Here is a 25996-nt window from a genome sequence, read left to right as displayed (position 1 = left end):
ACTATAAAAGGAGGATGTGTTTAGGGCCACAGGTTCTGGTGTAAATGTGCAAATGGTTATTATAATTTGTACTGCAAAAACTACCATTAAAGAGATACGAAACCACCTCCCCCAATAAACAAGACTCCCCCACAAAGAGATGCAAGAACACCATAGTTACTCCCACTTCAACAGGCTCAACCAGAGCCGTTGTTCGAGGGATACTTCAGGTGTCCAACAGTTAGCTTCTCTTATTTTCCTCTCTTATCTCAACGCTAACTGTTCCTCACGGCCTGTCAGGATAAGGACATCATATTTACGCTTACTGATGTTGAGAGACATCGTGCTCCATTTGTGTGAACACAAATCAATAAGTGACATGGTGAGATCACTGCTTTCTCCTTCTCGTTTGGATACAGAATGGTCCCGGACAAAATCCTCTCTAATGTGTCACATATATCTGTAATTCCAAGAGGCCTCAACATGGTCATGTGTGTATGTGCACGGGAGTGTGTGTGTGCAAAGCACTTATTAATCTGCCCATGCCCTTTTGCTGGGTTATGAAGTCCTGATTGTGAGTCATTGTTTTGGCTTCATTTATTTGAACACACCCTGTAATCACGCTCGCAAATATACGGCTTTAAAAAGGTGGCTGCCATTTTCATCACGGCACTAACAAAGTGCATTTGAAATGGTTCTGACTCCCCCTGAGCTGAGCCATCAGTGCTCATACAATACCAATCAGAAGAAAAGCTTCAAGCTTGACTACATTAATAATATTAATAAAACAGAAAATTGAATGCTTGGGCTAAGAGGTGGGGGGGGGAAGTGTCTTCAGAAATCCTCTGAAGACATCCGTCTTTGTCTCTGACTCTTGTTTCTCTTTCCATTATTGGCTTATTGAAAGTGAAGGCGAATGACAAAATAGCGGGCTAATTCCTGTAATTATGTGTGTTTGTCAAAGGAAATTTGCCAATGACAGCGCTTCTTTCCTGATCTTTAAGCCAGTAGCTTCGGGGGTGGCATTGTTACTTACAGAGCATTTATAGACAGGTCATGAATTAGTGTGGCCTGGATGTAGGTGGCAAGGGAAAAATAGCTCCCCTGGGGAAAGCTTGCACAACACACTAGGCTGGTTTATGTAGTCACTGACTACTGAGAAAGTGGGAGGAGGCAAGAAGGAGGTCTAGGGACGGGAGACAGTCTACAAAGGTTGGAGAGGGACCATACAATGTAAAAGCAGGAAACTCTAAATCGGAATAAATAGCATGAAAAAAAGACAAAAACATTAACAGACAGAAGACCCCAAATTTCGAACAGAAAATTCTCTACGTGCAGATGGTGACCATATGCAGAACAGTCCAGACGTCACGTAAAGGTCAGAGAGCACAGAACCATCAAATAAATGATTTCCATGAAGACAATTCGACCCAAAGACATTTTATTATTATTTGAAGAAACAAATCAATGCATTATTACAGGGGGTGGCTGTAATGTGACAACAGAAATATGTTTATCAATGTCCCATTTACTGCTTGGGGGGGTTGTCCTCAAATGCTTCCCACTAAGAAGCTCAGGACAGCCGCTTTGCCCTGCTCTGTGTCGGAGCTGAGAACCACATGACAACAGATGTCATGCAGCTCTTTAATGTCCTCAGAAAAAAGTAGTGGAATAATTTATTTGCAATTTAACTCTCTGGGCAAACATTTCTTTTACAACTGCTCATTAAAAGTAATAGAGATGGTTTATATAGTTAAATAGTAAAAGGGTGAAAAAACAACCAGTTCGTGTTCATCCTTGAACAATCTTCTCTCTTGATTGTTTAAAAACTTTCAGATGCAGCATGGTCCTTGTTTGTTTTTTCAAGAAAGACGCAAAACAGGTCAATTCACTTGGACGTGTGGAATCCAGTATGCCCAAATATATTGCACGCTATATATGTGGTTTGTAATTTAAAGGAAATAGTAATATATCTGAGTTTTGCATCCCGTGTGTTGGAGCAGTAATGTCTGTCTCCACAGCTGCTAGTGGTTACGTCAGCCGTACCTTCAGTAGGCGGGCATGCTCCATCAGGAGGGGGTCACGAAGCTCTCGCTAGCACATGTTCCACACATACACGTTTGACTGTTACCTTAGTGCTGCCCTTAAAACAGCCACCCTATTGGCTAATATGATAATGCACAATTGAATTAAAACAACATAAAACATTACAATACATTAGTTCCCGTAGCTCATGGCCACCACATGGCACTGCTCTCATGTGGTGGTTACAGCTGATAACATCTCCCCCAACCACCTTCAGCTTCCTTCAGCTCTGTCAGCACTGTTAGTGTTGGTAACACCTTTTAGCTACGAGCTGCTGTTGAGAGGTAAGAGAGATGCTCCCAATCTTACATTTTAAAAGTGTAAAATCTTCAATATTCAGAGCACAATATATAGCATGAAATAACCAGATGGCTACTGGCGATTGACGTCTGCCTGTCTCGGTGAACCACATTCAGGCCTGGAGCTACAGTGGACATCCACCATACTCAGCCATAAAACATACCAAAGTCTGTTTGGCGCCGCCCTCAGTCTGCCTCAGTCCAGCAATTGTGTGTGTGTGTGTGTGTGTGTGTGTGTGTGTGTGTGTGTGTGTGTGTGTGTGTGTGTGTGTGTGTGTGTGTGTGTGTGTGTGTGCGCGTGTGTTCAAGCCTACCTTTACACCTGGACACTTAAGAAGGTTACACAAATATTCAATTGAAACAAACAAATTCAAGTGAACTTCCATTCTGTTTGTTTTCAACCAAGTGAAGCTTTAACAAGCACAAAGTGTGTCAAGCCCCCTGTATTGGCCCATGATTTCATTGGCTAGTCATATCACTGTGAACCCTGCCGTTAACTGAAAGAGAGCGCACATGTGGGAGGGCGACTAAAGGGCCACTTGGAGAGTTGGGGTCCCTCCAGATCGCCGTAGCAACGACTCAACTTCACAGCTATTTGAGGGAAATCGGCCACACCCATTTCAACCTCTCACCCTGTTTCACAGTCCCCTTCCCTTAACCCTCAGACACACACACGCACACACACCACATCCAAGCAAAAAACAACCTTGCCCTGTTAAAAGGGTTGAGTGGCTCTCTACCGCCACTTCTATAAGAATAATACTCACTGCGTAAATGTATTCTGGTTACTGAATAAGTGTCTTGTTTTGTATTCCTACTTTTGAATCACTGGTGGGGTGTTTGGAGGGAAGTAAAAAGAAAAAAAACAGGTTTAAAAGCGTTACTGTAGGGTAGTTTTTGTAGAAATCAACAGAGGGAGTTACTTTTTTAGATTTAGTGGTCAGTGGTCACAACTCTACTTGGAGCCATATCCAGCACAATCCTTGGTAAAGGATCCAATAGAGAACTGGCTGTGTAAATGGTGCTTAAGTTAATTAGCGGGTAAGGAAAACAGACGAATAGAGGAGCTATGATGGGCTGTAGGTGATGGGCCGTGGGTAACATTAACACACTACTAACCACAATTAATGATAGTTATGTAAGAGTAGTGTAAGACTGAACTCGCCAAGGTTTAGAAAACATTTGAGGTACATATTATGAAAATTATATATTAAGCTCAGTTGAGATTAGCAATAAATGTACTCCTGATAAATATGTGTAAAGGGATCCATTGTTTTGACCTTTGGGTAGGTGTGCCTAGTTTCTCATGAGAGTAATAAACGCTCCACTCTTACACAGATAAATTACAATAAAGTATTTGACCAAATCTCAAAAGTTGATTCCTCATTGATTCCACTGGGTGTCAGTATTGCTTCATATGGCTTCAGTCCATCAACGCAGGCCACTCTGAGGCTGTTTTTTATGGCGTTATATTTGTGCCACAATCCTGAGCGCGTAATTTTAAGTTTTGAGCACAGAGAACTATATTTTAGCAAAGAAAAACATATTCCGTGCGCGCAGTTTACTGAGGTGCCCTCTCCACAAACCGGTTTTCTGCGCGCAGGCAGCCGTTGCTGCGCTCGCTCCACCTCTTCACGCTGCGCTCGCTCGACTTGCAGCAGCGTTAAGTTTGTGCCACAAAACCAACCAATCAGAGAATTAAAGAAGGTCAATTGCGATTGGCTGTTGGTCTCCAATCACAACGCTTCCTAAAGAAGACGAAAACGAGTGATATTAGAAGTCCGGCTAGCCACCATCAGACATGACCGAAGCAAATGATGAGAACAGCAAGTGTTTTAATCCAGGCCATTAGCATTTAGCACAAATGCTGCAAACTTCAACAACTCGCTGAGCTTCCGCGATGCTGTAGGTAGTTCTACTGGCGTTGTGATTGGAGACCAACAGCCAATCACAATGGACCTTCTTTAATTCTCTGATTGGTTGGTTTTGTGGCACAAATGTAACGCTGCTGCAAGTCGAGCGAGCGCGTGAGTGAACCGTCGAGCGAGCGCAGCGTGAAGAGGTGGAGAGAGCGCAGCAACGGCTGCCTGCGCGCAGAAAACCAGTATGTGGCGAGGGCACCTGAGTAAACTGCGCGCACGGAATATGTTTTTCTTTGCTAAAATATAGTTCTCTGTGCTCAAAACTTAAAATTACGCGCTCAGGATTGTGGCACAAATATAACGCCATATTTTTTGGCCTCTTCTCCGAAAATGGCATACCATGAATAAAAGTCTGATGAATCTGTAACTACTTGGTCTATCCAGAGAATTTTATTTTGTCAGGATAAAGGGGAACCCCTGTGAGGTTTCTGATGTGTAAGAATGTATATGTTACTGGTAAAGAAATGAAACAAAAAAAAAAGTTGAATTTTGTGAATTGCCTGAAATAAAATCACTAACAGCCTTACGAGTCCTATAAAGCATGGGGATACCACATCTACGTCATAGCCGAAAATGTCACATTGAGTCCTGGAAACTACTCTTGATCAGGCTCCTGTGCAGGCTTCACGGCAAACAAACGACAGAAGTCAGAATCTGTATTTCTATCTAGGTCCGGCTCTGGTTGCTGATTCACGCCTTTCAACTAATTAATCATCAAACTAATCAATCAATTGATCATCTTGAAGGCAGAATTCCACCTGGTAGAACATGTTGAACTAGCGACTCTTCTTGCTGTCCTTCCACCCTGCTGAACTTTGCTCTCATCTCCATCATTTAACGACCATTAAATGATGGAGTGAAGATGACCGAAGTGCCAACAATCTCCCCACATTTAGCCAGGACGTTTTCAAACCACGTCTTTTAGGGACACAGTGGGGGTCCTCTGCAGACTGTGTCCCGCGCAGGGTTACGTTAGATGTTGAGATAGAAGTAGCTTAGCAGCTAGCTTAGCCTGGCAGCTACCTTAACATAGCAGTGCTTTAAGTGGTCCGTTTGCCACTTCACCCCCCTTCTGTTTGACACGTGGAGTAATTCCTCTGGACAATTCTCTGCTGTATGTCGCGCCTCTGTTTGTTTTACTTCCAATGTGAAAAGTTCTTTCCATCATGAGCTACTCTCCGGGCCGGGCTACTTGCTTTCTCTGATGTAACTGACTGCATCTAGAAGCTGTTTCGTTTCCGCGGTCAACTTTCGGGAAGCAAAAGGTACGTTAACTATGTAAAAATATTTTGTTGCATTAATCTCGGCCACCTTAATCGCATAGGTTAACATGTTTATGGTGACTTTCAAGACTTTTCCAAATCATTTGATTCTTTTGGATCCATCTAAACCATATATGTCAAACTCAAGGCCCGCGGGCCATATCCGGCCCGGCATGCAATTATATCTGGCCCGCGAGATCATTTTATATTATTGTTACCAATGGCCCGACGATATGAAGCGCTGATAACAAAATAAACTACAGATCCCATAATGCAGCGCTTCAGCTGCCTTGCCGAGCGCTTTCCGTGGCGTTTCTGGCTGACATAACCGCACGTCTCAATGCCTTAAACCTCCAGCTCCAGGGACGCAACCGCATGATCACTGACATGTATGACGCAGTGAAGGCATTTCAAGTGAAGCTGATTTTATGGGAGACACAAATGCACCAGTGCAACTCGCCCCACTTTCCCTGTTGCCAAGTAATGCGGCATAGCGGTGTTCCCAAATACGCACGTTGCTGATAAACTGAGCGCACTGCGCACGGAGTTCGCACGGCGCTTTGGTGATTTTGAGGAACAAAAAAAGAATTTTGAGTTGTTTGGCAACCCATTTGCTGTCGACGTGGAAACTGCACCTGTGCAGATTCAGATGGAGCTGATTGAGCTGCAGTGTGATGGGACACTAAAGACAAAGTACGACACTGTTTATTCACTCCAGTCCCGCAACAATGTCCCAGCTCCGTCTACATGCGGCTCGAACGTTGTGCGTGTTTGGTAGCACATATCTGTGTGAGAAGCTGTTCTCAGTGATGAAGACAAACAAAAAAGCACACAGGAGTCGTCTCACTGATGAGCACCTTCAGTCCATCCTGAGAGTCTCCACAACACGGGACCTCGCGCCAAACATAAACTAACTTTGCCAAAAAAAGATGCAAAGCATCCAGCTCTGATAAAATGGCATAAGAGCAAAGAAAACTGAATGTTTTGCATCGTTATTTGTTATTTCTGAAAAGCACAAATTTTATTTATAGCTCCAGGTTTTGTTTTGTTTTGCAGCATGTTCATATTTCTAACTTGTATAATTTTGACTGGATATATTTTTATGGAGAGCAAGATATTTTAAGTTAAGTTAAGTTTAAGTTTATTTATTGCAGAATAACATTCCTGTCTGTTTGTATTTATATTTATGTTAAAAGAAAATTTTAGTTTTAGTGTGTTCAATAAATGTTTATTCTGTTCGGCCCGCGACCTGAAGTGTGTTTTGAATTTTGGCCCCGTGTGCAATTGAGTTTGACACCCCTGATCTAAACCCACGCAGAAATAGCCACTCAGAAGCCAAATAGTTGGAGTGTAAAATGACGCTCAAGAGCAGGGATGGGCTGAAAAAAAAAAAAAAAACGTGCTGAAATTCCTTATGATGCGCATGCAATGGTGGCTGCATGTATCTGGCTGAAAAAAATCTGAAAAAATGTCATAATTTTGTTCAAAACGTCAAACATTTTACATTATATTTAGCTGACGCTTTTATCCAAAGTGACTTACAAAAAGTGCATTTCAACCATAAGGATACAAACCCAGAAGAACAAGAAACAAGAGTGCAGTTTCATCAAATAAGCCAATTTACAACTTGTTATAGATAAGAACCAATATAATATTATACGCTGTAGCCTGCCCTTGTCCTTGCAGCTGTGTGTTCCCAGGACAATGAGTAGAGGTGTTCTCTATATTTTGAGGTATTCTCTCCACCTAGTCCTGGGTCTTCCCCGGGGCCTCGTCCCAGCTGGCCGTTCCTGGGAGACCTCCTTAGGGAGGCGCCATGGGGTCATCCTTACTAGATGCCCAAACCACCTCAACTGGCTCCTTTCAACACAAAGGACCAGCGGCTCTACTCGGAGCTCCTCACAGACGGATGGTAGGAATGAAGATGACCGGTAGATAGAGAGCTTGCCTTCCGACTAATTATAAATAATTCATGCAGTTCAACGCAAACTTTTCTGTGGAGGGAGTATCTAAGGAAAGTTCACAGGGGCTGTTGTAGGTCGAAAAAACTAAAAGAAAAAAATAAATCATGGCGACTGCCCTGGTGTGGGTTCAGTTCCTGTTTTATTTTGTAGTTTCCTGCTCTCGTGTCCCTGGGTTAACTTCACTTCCTGCCCTGGTGTGTTTTTTCTCCTGTGATCACGTCTGCTGTGTGAGTGATTGTTTCCTGCTGTGTCGAATCACCTGCAACTTCCCAGTGTATTTAAACCACCTGTGTCCCTTGTATTCTTGTTGGATTGTTAATCTTTGTTGGTTAGTCTATGTGAACTGTGTATCCCTACGTCCGTCTTGTGTAAATAAAGTATTTATTGCTTGAATCTAGAAGTCTGACTAATCACAAAAAAGTAAACTCTTTCTGAGATTAAAGTCTCAAGGGTAAGCATAATGACCTTCGGGGATGAAGCTGAATAAGTGATGAGCATAAATGAGATATTAATTCATAATGGACAGAGCAAAGGAACAAAGCCATCCAAGAAGTGGCTTTGGTCCCAACACTATTTTTTAAGACTCTAGGAAGTAGTAACCCCGCAATGACAGTAAAAACTCAGATTAAAGGAGCAGACGCTACACAAAAGAATGCTCTTTGAAATACACTTAGATTTTTATTGGTGACATTCTTGACAGTGAATACTTGGCATTGATCAAAATACAGCCATAACTGTCTGAAAAATGCGAACAAGACAATAAGTAACTCAAGATTAATATAAGAGACTTTTGCATCATCAATAAAGAAAGAACAACATGTACATTTTGTTGAGTTTCAGAGGCTTAGATTGTAACTATAAGCTTCATCATTCTAGCAGGTAAATATTCTGAATGATTGTATATTTTAGATAGCGTTGAGCAGAGAATTGTAAATAATGCAAGCTGGCTAGACTGCTATCTCAAATCACATCCACTGAACCACCTAGTTTCTGACCCAAAATTTGATATCTCAGCTGAAATGTCTGACTCTGAGACAAGATAGCTAATGTCAGCTCAACAAGTCCTCTACCATTTTATCATACGTATAAACTGCTACATAACAGTGTCCTGTGCACCACATAATACTCAAGTTTGCATTACATTGTAATTATGTGACCAAAGAAGCAATAGAAACACAGTGTTATTAAACCTTTAGACCAAATATCCATCTTGTGATAGAGATGTCTAGAAGGAATAAAAGGTTATTAGTCTAGTTGTCAGTAAAATAGAAGTGCTGCTTTGCTATGGAACATTAATGTCAGATCAGAAAATAGCATGAAATTCTATACAGCTAGGGCTGGGCGGTATGGCAAAAAATTCATATTACAGTATTTTGTAAGGTTCTGGCGGTATCCCGGCATATATAAGTAAACATATTCATTGACCCAGAAAAAGACTGCCGCTGGCCAACTCAGTCGCATCTTCCCAGAGAGTTGGCTTGTTAGCCTTTTAGCCGTGGTGGCTGCTAGTGATGCCACCAGAGGCAACACAAGCGGCTCGACCAACTTTGCAATAAATCGTTTTCTCATCTACGTCAAGTTTTTCAAAACCCTCCAAACAGACACAGCTCCTCTCTTGGGCACAAGTTGTGGTGGTGCATCTCTGGTCTGTCGTTGTTCCCCCTACATCGGTGTTTTCATGTAGCCACAGTGTTTCTTTTGAGCTCCACTCAGCATGCAGTTCGGCGGTGTCCTTTTAGAAATGTACAATTATTAGTGTCACAAACTTTAGTGTCGTGGTGTTTTACACTGTTAAAGAGTGTTTGCTGTGGGTTATTAATTGTCATAAAGTTATAACCATGACTCAATCTCAATACATATAAGACAAGTAGCTCCGACCGCTGGGTCCGGTGGAGAGGGGTGAACAATACTGCCTGCCAAAGAACAAAAACAGTTTTACGGCTATGTACGGGTATGACAGTACGTGAAAAACTCATACCGCAAGGAAATTTGGTACCGGTTGAACCAGAATACTGCCCCGCCCTTTATACAGCCAAGGAGACTTCAACACTTGATGATGCTGAGCAGCTCACGGGTAGAAACACCACCATCATCATTGTCATCTTGGCGAAAGCTTGTTTGTGTGCGTTAGTAATAGCATCAACTAATTATCTGCTGTTGTTTAGCCATTCCTATATGACGCATGCAAACCATGCATTACACAAAGAGTGCTGAAGCAGCTTGTGCGACTTTATACATTGACACCGAAGATTGAGACAAGCCTTGATTTAAAGTTTAAAAAAAATGGCTTGAAACCTGGGTATTAAGATTGTATCATCGTGATATCATGATCCTGTAAACATATAGCTCAAAAGCATTAATATACCTATGGGGGCAGCTGGTCGATGCCAATGACTAACATGGTGTTTTTCTTTCAAATCGACAGATTTATTGTTTTTAAGTACTCATCAAAGAGATAGATTGCCTCTTTACGGGTTGTTTTTGTAGCTCCATGATGGCCAGCTCGCTCAGTCTTGTGAACATCTGCCTCTTTGAATTGTGTTTGCCTATAGTGATGCTAATGCTCTGTAACATTAAAGGGGACACACACAACTGTGCCCCCATTTTTCTGCCTAAAAACATTTTTTTATGGAGTCAATGCAATCAGTGGGTTCACACATGGCAAAGTACAAACGCACAGCCCTTTCATGTCAAGTTCGGCCTGAACTCTGGTGGTCTTAGTATTCTTCAAACTAAGAGCTTTTCTCATATAATGAAAATGCAAACCTGACGATCCGACTTGACGCACCAATTAGTTGCTTTATTACTACTTCTGTTCCACCAGATGTTGCAATGACGCTAAGCCAGTTCGAGGAGAGTGTGGCCTACTCTAGTTACTATGAAGCATACTGTGACCGTCACACACGACTTTGCACCGTTGACAATAGCACAACCTTTTGACTGTGTTGATCAAAAAGGAGGTAAGCCGGCGTCAGCATTGAACGCTTGATGCAGTGCCAGAAGTTCATTCATATGAGAGGTATAGAATGTAGTACTCTACAGGTGTCATTTAGCATGGATGATACCAGGCACTGCTTGATGTGGTCTCTCCTGTTCATCCCCACTACTGTTGTAGTGTCGGGCCGAAGATAACACATCACACACAGCAACGCCCCTTTCATTCAACCTGTGAGGTCCTTCCTCAGGATGGTCGGCTAACACATTGAACATTTACACATTGTAAATGACTTTGATGAAATCCCAATCACTGTGATAATCAGTGTTAGTCACACATAAAGCTCTGATTATTAAATTATTCTTGACATTAAATGTTATTCATACTAGGCACTCTAATTTAAAACTTCATAACCCTAATCATATGTAAATGTGGCTTTAAATTGTATGATTATTTCTGGAAATGCCTCAGTCTTTTACAAGGCAACAACAATTTCGCAGTAGGATGGAAAAATATTGTCTTCATATTTATCCACTGATAATGTAATACATCATTATGAATGAATCTCCTACAATTACTGTTATACTACTGTTATCATTTCAATTTTAATAGCTTTTTTAAGGACTGAGATATTCATGTTTCTTTTTGTGACTGAACAGTTGACACATTATTTTTCCCTTTGAAAGAACGGGGCATTCAAAGCTGTCACAACCTCTCATGCTATGACTGGATAGAAACAAATATAGAGAGTTGTAAATGTAAAAGCACATAAACACAACACGATGGACTCACACACTATTGGTTCTAAAGCTGCAATGCTAAAAAAATCTGTACAATATATAAATACCATATTTACAGAAATAAACACATTTCATTGTCTGTCTCTCATCTAGTGCGCACCTTTGTGCAGCCTCACACTTCACCATTCAAAGTATTCAAGTGGCCAAGTGGCTTTTTGTCCACATTTAATAGTCAGAAGCATTAACAAATAAATGCATTTGAGCTTGCAGGACGTTTCACATTCTTGGAGTTAGTTTTGAATAAAGGACAACCTTTAAGGACCATACTGGTGGCTTTCCATGATTTGGGGATAATTATTTCAAAATCAAATGTTCTTTGAAATACTTCATCAGGAAAAAAAGGTAATATATCTCTTAGAAACATATCAATTGACATTGATATGTAGGTTAAGTAAGGATGCCCAACAGAACCTGGTTGTAAATAGAGACACCAAATGGGACAAAGTCACATGGTTACGGTGGGCTCTGCCTGGATGTGAACGCGTTAACCATATGTCTTCTTTAGTTCTTTTGCTGCCCTCAAGTCACAGAAACTGCCCCACGATCAACTTGTTTTACCCTCTTCATCCACAGCCATGCAGAGCTAGTAGTTCTGTATTATGAACCAGGGACAAGTGGAAGCCGACCGTCATATTTAGCCTAATTATCCATGTATCTTTAACATTGGGTAAACTTGAGGCCGACACAAACTAACCTAGCCCCCCTTCTACCACTGATAGCGATGTCCAGTTTCCATAATACAATGCAATGATAGCATAGCTCCAGATATGAAGCTGACCACATGTCTACTTCAGTGGATCACTGTCAATAAAAGGCTTTCTGGAATGAGGCAAATCTATATGAATACAATTTTGGAGTGGGGCTGTGTGAAGCATCAACAATTTACACAGTTGAAAGGGTTAAATCATGCAGAACCACTAGTATGGCTTCAGCACTCTAGTGAAGGGGACCTGATGTTGTTTTTGAAGCACACAAACAGCTTTAGATCTTAAATCCACCTAGATGACGTATTAGTACGACCTATTACACAGATGTTTTGCAAAGCCCAGCGATGCAAAGGTCTGCTTTAATCTGACAGACATAAAGTGAGGCATGTAAGGATGCTTTATGAATGTTGATCCACCTATTTGTGTCTTGTTTTTTTTCTGGCTCTGAAAATGCTCAGAGAGAAGATCTGAAAAGCAGTAATACATTATGTCTGAGACGTGAATAAGCCTTTTTGTCATCATAACCACTTTCCAGTGAATATCCCCAGCTTTTCTGTGTGTGTGTGTGTCTGTGTGTTTCAAGCCTTCTATTCTATCTATTTTCCTTTTCCCCTGGTTGCAACAATTATTGCACTAGCTATCTTGTTACCTTCTTAATGGCTTAGGAAGTCAATGCTAGCTTTGACGGTGCGTCCGGTGGACACATCCACTGCCATGGCCCGGATCTCTGTGTCGCCAAACTGCATGAGCGTCTGGATCTCGCGGCGCGGCGCCGTGCTTTCCGTTCCACTCACGTCCAGGCGAAGTGTCCCACACTTCCTGACGCCAGGCTCGCTGATGAACCCGGCTTTCTCCTTCTCAGAGCAGTAGACGTGGATAACGATGACCTGCTGAGACGGCTTGGCCGGGGTGTAGCTTCGCTTCACCATCTCACCCAGCGCCACGGACTGGTCGGCGGCAATGAAGGTGTCAAAGACATCTGTGCACCAGCGAGTGCCGTCTTTCACCAGCAGCTTCTCCGGCGGGTGCTTGCCCTCCACAAAGCGGTTGAGGACGCCCACTCCGTATGTGAGAGGCGAGCGGCGGACCTTAATGATGGTGGGATCCAAGCCGAACAGCACAGCCCCTTTCAGGATAGTGAGGCCGACGTCGTGGGGAATGATGATGCGGCTGCGGCCCTGCAGCATGTCCTGGACAGCTTGCTGGAGCAGGGGAGACTCAGCGAAGCCTCCCACTAAGAACAGGAACTTAATGTCGCTCACCTCTGGCTTCTCAAACAGCTCAGCTGCAGGAGAAAAGCACAGGAAAACAACTGACTGTTTACAAGAATTTTAATGCAGTGAGTGATGTATTTAAGTTGCTGTTGTTTTCACTGTGAGGTATTGATATGTGTTGAGGTGTTAAAATGCAGCTTACTGAGATGCTGGATGATGTGGTCTATTGTGGGCTTAAAGAGGGAATTCATAGCTTCTGGACTCATCCTCAGCATTCCTTGAGACGACCATTTCACAAAATCCACACTAAGAGAAGATGTGAGAGTATAAGTATTGATATTATTATATACAATAGTATTAGTACTTCATCTTCAGTTGAGTGAAATCATAAAAAGCAATAGTATTACAATCTTTAAAAGAAATCTGTTCAACCATAGTCTTCATTCAAATCTCTTAGCACACCGTTTCTCTCATTCAATGTGCTCTCACAATTGTCTCATTTGCCTGATGGCATCGGGACAATTGAGCCAAACGACACAAAGTGTGCCGCCAAAGAGTTAGCTGCTAGCATGCTAACATGCTTACATGCACGTATTTAGCTCCTCTCATCATCTGGCTCTTAAAAGGAGTTAACAAGTCGCGCAAAAGTCGTTCAATAGTAAGTAGGCGGAATGAATAGGACGAAAGTCCCCAGTTGGCGGAATAAAGTTGTTTTGAAAACGCGGTGCTACTGCACGCTTTCTGTAATTATTGGCCAATCGCAAAATAACTTTATTGCACTTACTAGAAACTTTACTCCAATTAGAGATACAGTGGTGAATGGGTCCGCCCTTTTACAGTCAAAACGAAAAACTACTCGCTTGCGAGCAAGAAAACAGACTTGCCAGCGAGAAGGTTCAGGTTTCGCGAGTGAGCAAAATAAAAAATCAACTTTTGCGGTTGGCGGTTCGAACCCTGGCTGCTCAATGTCCCATGTCACACTGCTCCCCCGGCTGCACTACTCCCACTGTGTGGGAAGGGTTAAAACATGTAAAACCATGGTTTACAATGCAATGTAAGTTGCTTTGGATATGTAATTAATGTTTGGTAAGTCTAGAGAGTGTGTGTCCATGCGGTGCTGTCAAGGACTATTTCCCTCAGTCCTAGCATATTTCTCCATGCCTGATGAAGTCTGACTGCAAAGCCATTAACCATAAAAGAATCAATAGGATCCTTCTGCTGTGATCCCATGTTTGTGATTCATGTACAGTGTGTACAAATCTAAGTAGTGTGTGAGTACTGAGTACTTCCAGTTAGGCATTAGAGTAGCCTGAGGGGCACCCAGGGCTCCAGTTTCAGCAGTGAAAATATCATCTAATGTTCCTCACAGGGGGATTATGAAAATACACTGCAGAATGATATGTGCTTTCACGTCAGACACCGGACATCGCTTTTTTAAACATTGCTTTTAGCCTGGTATCTACATGCATTATAGGACTTAGAGGGATGGTAATGATCCAATCTTTTTTTTGTGGGATATATTTATTTATTTCTTCACTAGTAATATATAAACTGATTTTTACACATCAGAACACTTACAGGGGTTCCCCTTTATCTTTACAGAAAAAGAATGTCGAAACAGAGTATTAGAGTATAACAAGTATTTCCAGAGCTATTACACTTTTTATCATGGGTATGCCATTTTTGGAGCAAAGGCCAAAAAACAGGCTACAGGGTTAAACTATATGCAATGCTGTTTAAATGGTGAAGCAATGTGAAGAGCGATCTATTCTTCTGGAGCAATTTGGGATCAAGGCTCTCGCCTAAGGTCACATTGACATGTACTGGTGGAACTGGGAATCGAACAACAGATCAACTGATAGGACGACCTAGCAAGTGTTAATTGATGTACAAACTTACTTCTTTTACCAATAGCATTTTGTCTTTATACTCTATATTTTACTCATGTTGTACAATTAGAGATGTAAATACCTAGCTTTACTAAATAAATGTAACTGGTGTATAAAGCAATTTTACAAATGAAATCAGATGAAAGGGAACTTTATAGATAAAGGTTGTATGAGGGTAGCGGCCAGACTAAGAGCAGTTCACTGACCCTATACAACTCCCCAGAAAAGGGAAACATAGCCCACTTATGAAGCCAGACCTGAAAGCTTTTGGCCAGGGCGTTCCCGTGGGGACAGACAAATCAAATCTACATGGAGCAGGCATCGGCATTTGGGGTCTGGTGCATTGTGAGTCGGTTGGCAGGCTTGAAGTTCAGCTTGAATCTTAAACCTATGTATTCTTGATCAGGGGGATACAGACACAATGTCCAATTTGTCGGGTTTGGCGTCTGTTTTTTCTTTGTGTACTTACTTGCTTTTGCGCAGTGCATGTTCCACGCTGTGGCCCCGGAACTTCTTGTAGTAGTCAATAAAGGAGAACGGCAGGTTAATATTGAGGGGGTTGGTTCTGTCAGGGGCTGCTGCCCTCTTCCGAGACTCAAACGCAATCATCAGGTCCACCCAGGCAGCCGGCCTCTTGATCTTAAATTGGTCAATAAAATCCTGGCCAAAGATCTTACATAGTAGCTTCTCAAATGCATAGTCAATGCCGAGGGAGCCATAGGGACCACCTGGGAAAAATAGTGATTGTGAATCATGAAAAAACAAGATGAACCAAAGCTGCATAAAGCAAAGATAAATTGTGGTATATTATGCTCTTTACCTGAGGCCTTGTAGAGCTCTTTTAGATGTCCCTCTGGAAGACGGATCTGATGAACTGTCAGGTCCACGGTTCCTCCGCCACAGTCCACCACCACATATCGGTCACCTGCAGACAGAAGAATAGAATACGGTGTGCCGTAAACATTTAAAAAGGACTCATTCCTCCGACATGTAGCTGCCTCTCTATTTAGCACTACTCTATTTGCTATTTGTTATGGAAAATTCTTAGGGTAAGCTAGACGTGACTCTTAATGAAACGCCATCTTCTCGAACAAGGCCACACCTCTGTGTTCGTAGTGTAATCAGCCCAGTGATGAGCTGATGAAAGAAGAGACACGAAGGCAACTCAGGAGTGGGCTTCGGCAAAGACAAGGTGGTGGAGAGGAGCAGATTTTTTGGACTATTTGCACACATTTTAAACACTGTTGGATTGTTTGATTGACAGCAGAGCCGACAGCATGTGGCATGGAGGTACAAAATGAGATAGTAAAGTAACAGTAGCAGATAGTAGACTAACAATGGCTGTCGCAAGAATATAAACTGCTCATCAAGCTATGGTGGTCCGGATAACTGATGCCAGCAGTGAATTTTCTCAGTGAAATCTTTAAATCTATAAATATAAACTATAGTTCCTGAATTGGGGGATTTTTTCCCCAGTCTTTAAAAAGCTCTTCGCAAAATATTGATGATGTATTTACTTTCATTTTGTATTTGTCTTTTTAACAAGACTACCAAATACAATCACCGCACTAGACCATCCTCAAATTACTGAAGAATACTGTATTTCTTCCATGCCTCCATGGTAAACGGATAATCAAAACATGGAGAAAGGTTTTGATGAATGGAAGTAAATGAGACTGCTGTATAATCCAACTGCTCATCTTGTTTTTTTGCTTCTTGCATCTTTCCATCATTTGTACAAGTTATGATAACATCCTAATTGTTGACATCTCCACATTGAGCAGTCAAATAATTAGTAAACCCATCAAATTTTGCTTCCAGGACTAAATAACTAAATGTAAACAGTGGGAGGTACAGTTGTGACATAAATGGCCTCTATACATTCAACTATTGCAAAGTGGAACTACTTTTGGTCCAACCACAATTTAATAAAATGCAGAATCAAGATTGTAGCAATTTCCTCAAAAACAGCATGCTCTATTTATACCAAACTCAAACCTTGCAGCATAAGAAATAGCAAGAGCATTTCCCCCTAAGTGAGCAGGGAAAGGAAAAGATATTGGATGAGTAAAAGAGAAAGACTCTACCTTCTTCCAGCTCCGACCAAAGCTCCCCTATGACATTTTCCACCAAAAAGGTGCGGCTCTGCCGGTTGCGCCGAACAAGCTCCTTTGCTGGTTGTTAACAAAGAGAGAATGTTGTGGTGAGTGGGATGAGGCTGTGAAGCTCTGCTGTGTTGCTCATATACAGAATGTGTGAGTTAGGCAAGCAGCAAGCTGAGAAGCAAATGTATTCATAACGTGAGCAAGAATAGTAGTAACAATAATAACTTATTCAGTCTATGATGTTGATTTTTAGGAACAGCTCAATATAAATGAGTTATGGATCATTCGCCTGTTCAATATACATGTGTGGAGTATATGCCACTACATCGGGGGCGCCCAATAGGTTATTTGGGCGAACAACAGGGGGGGTTTATTGCACATGACTTGGTCGATAGAAAAATAGCTATGGCCTATATGTCACACCAATCCAATAACAGTGTTAACATGCAGTGAAAGGGCCATGTGACCCCAACTGGAATCCCATACCCACAAAAAATAGACCTGAAATAAAAGTGAAATAAACCCCAAACTGGGAACTTTGCAAGGAATCTAATGTACAAAAGAAAATGCGTGAAGGCATTAGGCAGTAGATAGTTTAACAAGTCAACGTGTTTCTGTGTTTTTTCTAAAAATAACAAAGAATGTCCACATAGACAGTTTTTACTTATCTAACAACCCCATTAGACAGCACCGGCTGCTCAGAAAAGCCATGTGACCTGAGGCTGACTGGGAGGGGCTGGAACAATCACTCAATTTCAATACACACTAAAATGATTCACAATATTGAGCTTATTAAGCATTTGCCCATAATTTACAATTCAACATGGCGCTTTTTTCCAACACTCAGCACAGGCTTCTCTATATAGAATATGAATGTGACATCAACCAAGATGTTAGTCCTATAAAGACCAAAGCTAAGAATCGTTTTACATCAACAAAGGAAGACAACGTTGAGGTCTGTACTCAAAAAACATCCGCCTTTGAATTGAGCTGTAATCCGCAGAGAGCCTTCACATCTTCTGACCGCAAACTAAAGACACATCTCTTCAGACTCTACCTTGACTAAAAGACCAACAAATTGTAGCACTTAAATTGTACTTATTGCTATCTTATCTATAGCAAGTTGTAAATCGGCTTATTTACTGAAATTGCACTCTGTTATTTCTTGTTCATTTGAGTTTGTATCCTTATGGTTAAAATGTACTTATTGTAAGTCACTTTGGATAAAAGCGTCAACTAAATGACATGTGATGTAATGTAATGTAATCCATGTTCTCACATTCATTGAGAAATGGAACATACGCATTGATCTATTGATAATTTTAAAATGTGGACGGAAATACACATTTCATCAATGCTGGTCTTGATTGTGTATTTGGTCAATTTATTCATGTACTTCACTCGAGCAATGTTGCTGAAAAATCAAACCCAGACTGTCATGAGGAAGCTTTTAGATGTGTTTAATATAGAGCAGAGAAGTGTGTAACGTAGTGACACAGTATAGAAACAAAGACCAGAACCCTTTTCAATTTTCCAAACAACTTTGAATAATAGTCTCAAAATGCAACTATTGATTTATTGTTCAAGGAAACCAATAGACTGTTTTGCTTTTTGTCTGGCTTAAAAAGGGTTATTTTTTAGAACGACATTACGTATAAAAATTAAGTAAGGTTAAGTAACATAGCTGCCAACATTTTGGGAAACACAAGGTCTCATGTACTAACCCCTTTGAGCCCACTTAAGGCTTATTTGTTCCTCAATGTGCACGTAAAGGATTTTTGCCACAAGGATCACACTTTTTCAGTAGAGTGAACACAAAATCATTATGTGTTAGATATGAAGCAGCCATGCAATATTACAGTTACTGGAAGAAATCAAAGATGATCTCCCACTCAGTGTTCACATTCCATTCCAACAGTTGTTAAACTCCTTGATACATTACAATGATTGGCATCAGGATCATTTCAAACAGTCATAGCATCAGTAGTGGGAATATCGCAGTCTGTACACAGCCGTATCACAGCACAGGTACTTATGGCTTTGCTAGAGCGCACTAGTCAATACATACATTTCCCACCACTAATGCAGAAATAACACATTGACTTTGTTGTCACTGAATTTTTGTTTTTGCTGTTTTGACTTTGGTTGATCATGATAGAAAGAGAGCAGGAGGCCCATTCACTCACGCTTTTAAAATGCTCACAATGTATAGTGTATAGTAGGTGGAGAAAGGTGCTGATGAACAAAATTACCTGATGAGCTGCAGGTTTACGACGTAAACTGAAGTATCACAGCGAGCGCTATCTGCTTGTTTTCCGTGGCGCTGATAACGCTACCTTTGCAAATGTACGTACATGAGGGACAGTGTCAAACAGCGTGCTAGAGAGACCCTTTGAACCACGAGTTCAGTGTCTTTTTTTAAGTTGAATACGTCATCAGCTCTGACAGTTGCATCGACATGTGGATGTATTTAGTTTGATTTGGTACTGCAGATATATGATCCTAATTGATTTTCATTTGCAAATCTTGCAAATATGGGGCCGCACAAACCTCAACAACGGTGGCAAACTCTGACCAAGGATTACGCAGCCAAACAACGCAAACAACCCAAAAGTCAGACAGCAAAGACATCTGAGGATGTGATGCTTCTGGGACAGAGAATGTGTGCCTTGTAAAGCCCTTTTTGTGCTGTAAAAATTAAATTGACTGTAATTGAGGCTGTCCATTGTGAGTGAGCATGGGTCTGAAAAGAGCAGAGGTGTCAAGTAAAAAAGTACAAATACTTTGTTATTGTACTTAAGTAGAAATTTTGGGTATCTATACTTTACTGGAGTATTTATTTTTCAGACGAGTTTTTACCTCTACTCCTTACATTTTCACACAAATATCTGTACTTTCTACTCCTTACATTTTAAAAACAGCCTTGTTACTTCCAGCTTGTTGTCGTTCAAAAACACAAACACAAAAAGAACCTATCTAGATAAATGGCGCTATCCGGACAGAGTGCATTTGATTGTGGTTGGCTGAGAAGTATAAACATTTAGAATCCAGACACCCGATTGGTTTCCTCTGAGTATTGAGTATCTTCATGATCGTGGGTTTGTCCTAAATGTTTTATTGAGAGTCTGGCACAACACAGCGACTTGCAAGTAGTGCAGCGTATTAAATAAAGTGATGTGTGTCTTAATGCGGCTTCGGAAATGAACACAAAGTATTTGCTCATGAAGCCTGAAAATACTGGTTTGGCCAATGTTTTGATAACCGACCGCTGCCAGTTCAGTGTGTCCCATCATTATAAACAGGGGTGCGCCCCCACCCCGTAAAAAGTCAGACCCCCCCCATGACGTAGTAAACCTGCAGTCTACCTCATCAATGCGACCAATGCGTGTGTGTGACTCGTGTCACTGGAAAATGGGTTGTGGTTTTATCTGTTTAAGTCAGATACATTTGTTGTTGTTGTTGTTGTTTTCACCATCCCAACGGCAGGTCACGTGATCTGCAGGCACCTTCTGATCACATTGTAACGGACTGACGTGTTGTGTGAGCGAGGTTACGCATTAAGAGTTTGTATTTAATGAAACTTCTTACTTTACTTTTGTAAGTAGTTTTGAAACCAGTACTTTTATACTTTTACTTAAGTAAAAAGCTTGAGTTGGTACTTCAACTTGTACAGGAGTCTTTTTAAACCCTAGTATCTGTACTTCTACTTAAGTAATAAATGTAAATACTTTTGACACCTCTGGAAAAGATGGAAGGATGTCTTGAATGTAAAATATTTTAGTCAAATAAATAGTCAGTTTCAGAAAATTTTCAAAAGAAAAAAGTTCATTCTAACTTTAAGCACTTAAGATTCTGTACGATGTGTATTGGACATAACTTAATCTTGTTTAATATAAAATATATTCCTATTACAATAAGTAGAATACAATAACTACATTTTAGTCAATTCTTTATAGGTTAACCGGTATGCATTGCATTCCTAGGTGAGAACACTGACATTTCCTGCATGCTTACAAACAATGACTTACATCAGCGCGCAACTTTAAATCATCAGGAGCTTGATTACAGGTCATTTAGCTGACGCTTTTATCCAAAGCGACTTACATTGCATTTTTAACCCATGGCTTTTATATTTTTGCCCAGGGAGCAATTAGGGGTTAGATAGAATCGTGTAAAAGAAGCACAAGCAAGTGATGGTTAAAATAAATAAAAATCATGCATTTCTATTTGTGTTTAAAAGTTAATTTTTACTATGAGAGAAACTATGGAAGAAACAACATTCAACAAGAGAAAAAAAATGTCAGTACTAAGTCTCGACAGAGAAACTGTAGGTATACACACTCACACTCTGCATGATTGCATAATCAATGAGGAGTCAGAGAGGAGGATTACTGAACATTGAACACCACGTGGTGTCCGGGCATGGAACGTACCTTGGGTCATTCCACTGCCCACGTTGTCAGTGGGGCTGCAGCCGTTCTGCGTGGTAAGGGTGCCCAGGTCCACCATTTGGTGGAGGCGGAGCTTGCGGCAGTAGATTGATGCTGCTTCTGGTTCTAACGCGATGATCAGCTGCTCTGGGTTTTCACGGGACACCAGACCAGACTACAGAAGAGAGGAATACGGACAACATGAACTTCTGCTGTTTTCAACTTTTCTCCAACAAGAATGGCCCTGATTACGCAGCATTGGGACCAATACGTCTGTTGTGAAACCAGCAGGAGGAGAGCTTATCAGCAAGTGGGCAGCACATGAGCAAATGTTGCATTGTGCTTGGTTAGTTTCAATGTAATCCTTTTTACTTAGTTTGTTGGTAGGCTCGATTTGTGTGTTAGTGGATCTAGAGAATAGGTTGCATCATGGCTCCAGGACAACTAACGGATGATGAGATCATTGGAGGCGTGGTTGGTTCACTGGCTTTCTCCCACCCACTGTCCTCCATGAGCAGCCAATTAAATGATGCAGATTGCCTGATGCTGAGTCACTGCAGATGGTCCCTTTCTCTCTACCTCTGTGTTTTACTCCCATCCTCCCTCTGTCAGCTTATCCCTCCATCTCTGCCTCCCACCACCCAGCGCAGCAGGAACAAGCTGCCCCCCCTTTCCCCATTTCTGCCCTCTTCATCCATACACCCTCCTCCTCTCTTCCTCTTCTTTCAGATCGAATACCAGGGGTGTGGTCAGGACAAAATGATGAGGTCATAGGGAAAGAGAGGAATCGGATTCAGCCCCAAACCAGTGCTCAAACGTTTTTTACGTGTGTGAGTCGCAGCGACTGCTCCTGTGATGCCTGATGGGAAGAATCCCTCACAACTGTACTAAACTCTGTATTTAGCTTCACTGGCTATTAGATCTTAGCTGTATTGGCCCTGACGAAGTACTCTGCTCAGTTTGTTCTTTGCTAGGTAATAGTCATTAATACATACACACATGCAATCCCATCTGAGCAGTCAGTACTCAGTGACAGTATAAAACTGCAGAATATATTGCCAATAAAATATGGCTGAAAAATGACTCAAAACAACCATCCACAAGAGGTCATTGAGCTTGAAGACACAAATGAGCACAAATGTTGGCTATATATATATACACACACACACACATACATTATATATATACACAAGCCAGATTCATCAGTCCCATTGTTCAGAACATTTACATAACACTCACACACACAGTCTCCTTTGACCCCTTTCTTCACTGCTGACAGCTGGTCACATATACTGAGGGTCTTTGATAGTCTACATACCATACCCTTTGCAGGAGGCTATCAATTTATGTGATACATCCCTATATGATTTCCAGGACTCCAAACTGTCTATCTACAATATCTATCTATCTACATCAACTTCTACTGGACATGGAACACTTCCTATGGAGCACAACAAGGTTCTGTCCTGGGTCCAGTCTGAGTTACCCCTGGGAGTCACCATCTGTATGCAATGTATTTATTTTCAACTCAGTCTCAAACTCATTTCAGGTGCGGGCCAAACTCGATACCCCCCCCCCCCCCCCCCGGCAGCACGCCGTACGCCCCGGCAGGCCTGATATGGCCCGCGGGCCGAAGTTTGAGACCTCTCCTGTAGGGTTTAATATAGTTTTTTAATGGTTATAATCTCATTCAAGATTTTGAATCAGTCACTTCAGTCAGTCGTGTTCAGACTAGAGATCTTTATATATACGCCTACCTTATAGGCAGCTTCCCTCATAAACTGCTTTGCAGGCATTTTCCAGATGGCAGGAACAGTGATCACCCATCTCACATCATTGTTGTCAAACTCGATGCCTGTCTGATCGCTCAATTCCTGCAGGCGAAAAAATATTTTTAAAAAACACAACAGGTGAGCCAACTCAAAAAAGTGTTAGTGTCACACTGTGGGCTCAGACCAATGGTGTAAAAATTGCCAGGTCATGTTTACTACAAAAACATACCAGGGCATCAGCCATCCAGGACCAGTGGCAAGCTGCCATGCGGTGTGTACGGGAAGCTGCGATAGCCCCTCCGAGCTTAGGCAATCAGTCCTGGGACACGTTCTGCTATTGCAGCAAGCCACACTTGGCCGCTGGCTTGGCTTTTTCTTTGCAACTCGTTGCCATTATGTCACAAAGTACTACGCTTACCAGTCATGAGTTATCTTTACTAGCATATTGAAAATAAGAAATGAGAACAAACTGAACATGGGATTGAGCCCATATTCTAGCGAATGTAAAATATAATATTCATCGTTCTTATAATACCACAGAAAAGACACAAGTGCTGCCAGACATGTGTTACCTTTAGTGCCTGCTCCTTAAAGAAGGCTAATGCATATGCAAAAATATCCAGAGCTTTCACTCGCTTCCCATTGGCTGCATGGAGGTCTGTGTCGATGGACAGATTCTGATAGACAGTAGGAGACATCAGTTAGAGTTGAATGAACGAAACAAAATTATAAGATGAAGAGGGCATATGAGGGTTGCAGTCTTTCAGCTATTTTCTGTGGTGATTAAACATGATTTATTTTAAACAGTGTGTTTTTTTTGTCCTAGCAGCATGGCCATGGGTGTAATTCAACAGCCAGACTGAAGAAAATATTCATGGTCACCAGAGGATGATTCCTTGTGGATATCATGAATATGAAACATCAGTAGCAGTTGATTCCTTCCAAAATGTCTATGTTCCAGGTTGTTATGAACATGGCAGCATGTAGATGCGTTAGATTGATTTAAGGAATCAGGAACATTTATTACCAAAATATGTGGAATTTTACATGGCTTATTTTGACATGGCTCAGTTTGGAAACCGCAAATCACATATCAAAAATTCGAGAGGGCTCTCTGGGGATCATTTTTGGTGAATTTGCATAAATGGCATCTTTGAGCTAGATGAGACGGAAGGGAGGGGGCGTGGCTTACTACTGTTGCTACCAGTCATTATTACCTGCAGAGGACTATGGGCAGTAAAAATAAAGAAAGTCAGCAGTGTGCTGCAGTATCGGTTCAGGGGCTAACTGCATCACAATATAGATCACTAGACAGAATGCGACCAGAGAGATAACAAAATCAAGTGTACTGCTGCTTGGCATAGAAGAGAAAGCCTGGAGAACTGCTCTGTATGTATTCAGTGTGTGGACTCAGGGTGTCTGTTTCCTTACGGCAGTAGTGTGGAGCTTCATTTTGAATTTTTCCAGATAGAGCCATTGTTTGGACTCGCTGGGGTCCAGGTCATGGTAGAAGTCACGTGCCGCGTAGCCAAAACTGTGGAACTTCCTGTCTGGAGTAAGCAGGATCGTGGTTGGAGTCTTCTGATTGGACACCCCAGGGTCCCCGCCTTCCCATCGCCTGAAAGAAAGTCAGTTATTAATTCATCAATTGCAGAAAAACCTATGTATCTAGTTCAACATTTATTTATAATGAAAAATCAGCTCCTTTCACGACATGGAACATTCACAATTAACTTGAACGTCTGTGATGTCGATGTCAGTTGATGAATTGCGGCAAAAAAAAGCCATGTGAACTTCCATGCTAATTGAGCTACCACATTATTTCTGGGCAAATGGAGGTCAGCTATTATTAGTGTTATATATATAAACTGTTATATAAACTGGAACAGCTTTCAGCTGCATTGAAATAGTTTGTCAGTGTATATCAGAAATGCACTGATTGATCAGCTGATGACCATGACACACAGATTATTATTGCCAGTCACATTTTTACATGTGAGTAATAGTTTTAGGTTTGTTCTCAGCGGCCCAGACAGTGACATCATAGAGACACGCAAACACTGACTCCGGTTGCCGATTGGTTTTTCACTGCGCTGTTCCGTGAGAGTAACCGGCCTCCAGTTTCCTGTTGGTGCAGTGTGTGTTTCTGCATGGCTCATCGTTTTTCAGACTTTTTTATACATTTGACTACCACAACTAACACAATTTTTTTTACATTATTTATTTAGGATTTATTCAGGTACTGAACTCCAACTCGAGAGCGAGATAATGCACCGAGGAAGACGTTTGATTGTGTTTCCAACAGCCATTTTGCTATCGGAGAATGAAACAGAGCGGCTGCACGTAAACTTGCCATTAATGAATCAATGGTGAGATGTTGGTGACGGCAATGTGCAGAACGTATTCGATGTAAAAGGACAAAAGCTTCCAGAGGAAATAAAAGCAGATGGCCCAAACTTGAAAACGTTCTTGAAGACTGGGTGAACACAGAGAGCAAATGGCCGAGGTGTTTCCATCGTGCAGATCCGACCGAAAGTTCGGCTGAAAGAATCGCCACCAAAAAGAAGATTTTAGAGGTGGACCTTCGTGGTCTCATATTTATGAGACGAAAAGGCCTGTCAAGTTACTGCAGG

The 25996-nt window shown here is 41.6% G+C and overlaps 1 protein-coding gene across 6 annotated transcripts in view; it reads right to left on the bottom strand.

Annotated features, from left to right (window-relative positions):
- Window positions 1-8164: 8164 nt before the first annotated feature.
- The window catches only part of hspa12a (heat shock protein 12A), a 50922-nt gene continuing 33090 nt past the window's right edge, over window positions 8165-25996 (bottom strand). For 2 of the 6 annotated variants that reach the window (XM_040178468.2, XM_078104644.1), the window contains exons 4-13: window positions 24795-24981; window positions 23936-24040; window positions 23349-23465; window positions 21595-21766; window positions 17144-17230; window positions 15877-15981; window positions 15526-15784; window positions 13370-13473; window positions 12603-13238; window positions 8165-9243 (exon numbers count right to left, since the gene is read on the bottom strand). In XM_040178468.2, coding sequence (XP_040034402.1) covers window positions 12607-13238; window positions 13370-13473; window positions 15526-15784; window positions 15877-15981; window positions 17144-17230; window positions 21595-21766; window positions 23349-23465; window positions 23936-24040; window positions 24795-24981 — 1768 coding nt within the window. In that variant the 3' untranslated portion in view covers window positions 8165-9243; window positions 12603-12606. Of the gene's footprint in view, window positions 13239-13369; window positions 13474-15525; window positions 15785-15876; window positions 15982-17143; window positions 17231-21594; window positions 21767-23348; window positions 23466-23935; window positions 24041-24794; window positions 24982-25996 lie in introns of all 6 variants that reach the window. The other 4 variants (XM_040178470.2, XM_078104646.1, XM_078104643.1 and 1 more) reach the window with 3 other exon arrangements.

This window comes from Gasterosteus aculeatus, chromosome 6, assembly GCF_964276395.1.
Source record: "Gasterosteus aculeatus chromosome 6, fGasAcu3.hap1.1, whole genome shotgun sequence".
In the NCBI taxonomy this organism is placed as follows: domain Eukaryota; kingdom Metazoa; phylum Chordata; class Actinopteri; order Perciformes; family Gasterosteidae; genus Gasterosteus; species Gasterosteus aculeatus.
This window is presented reverse-complemented; position numbering and strand designations above follow the sequence as displayed.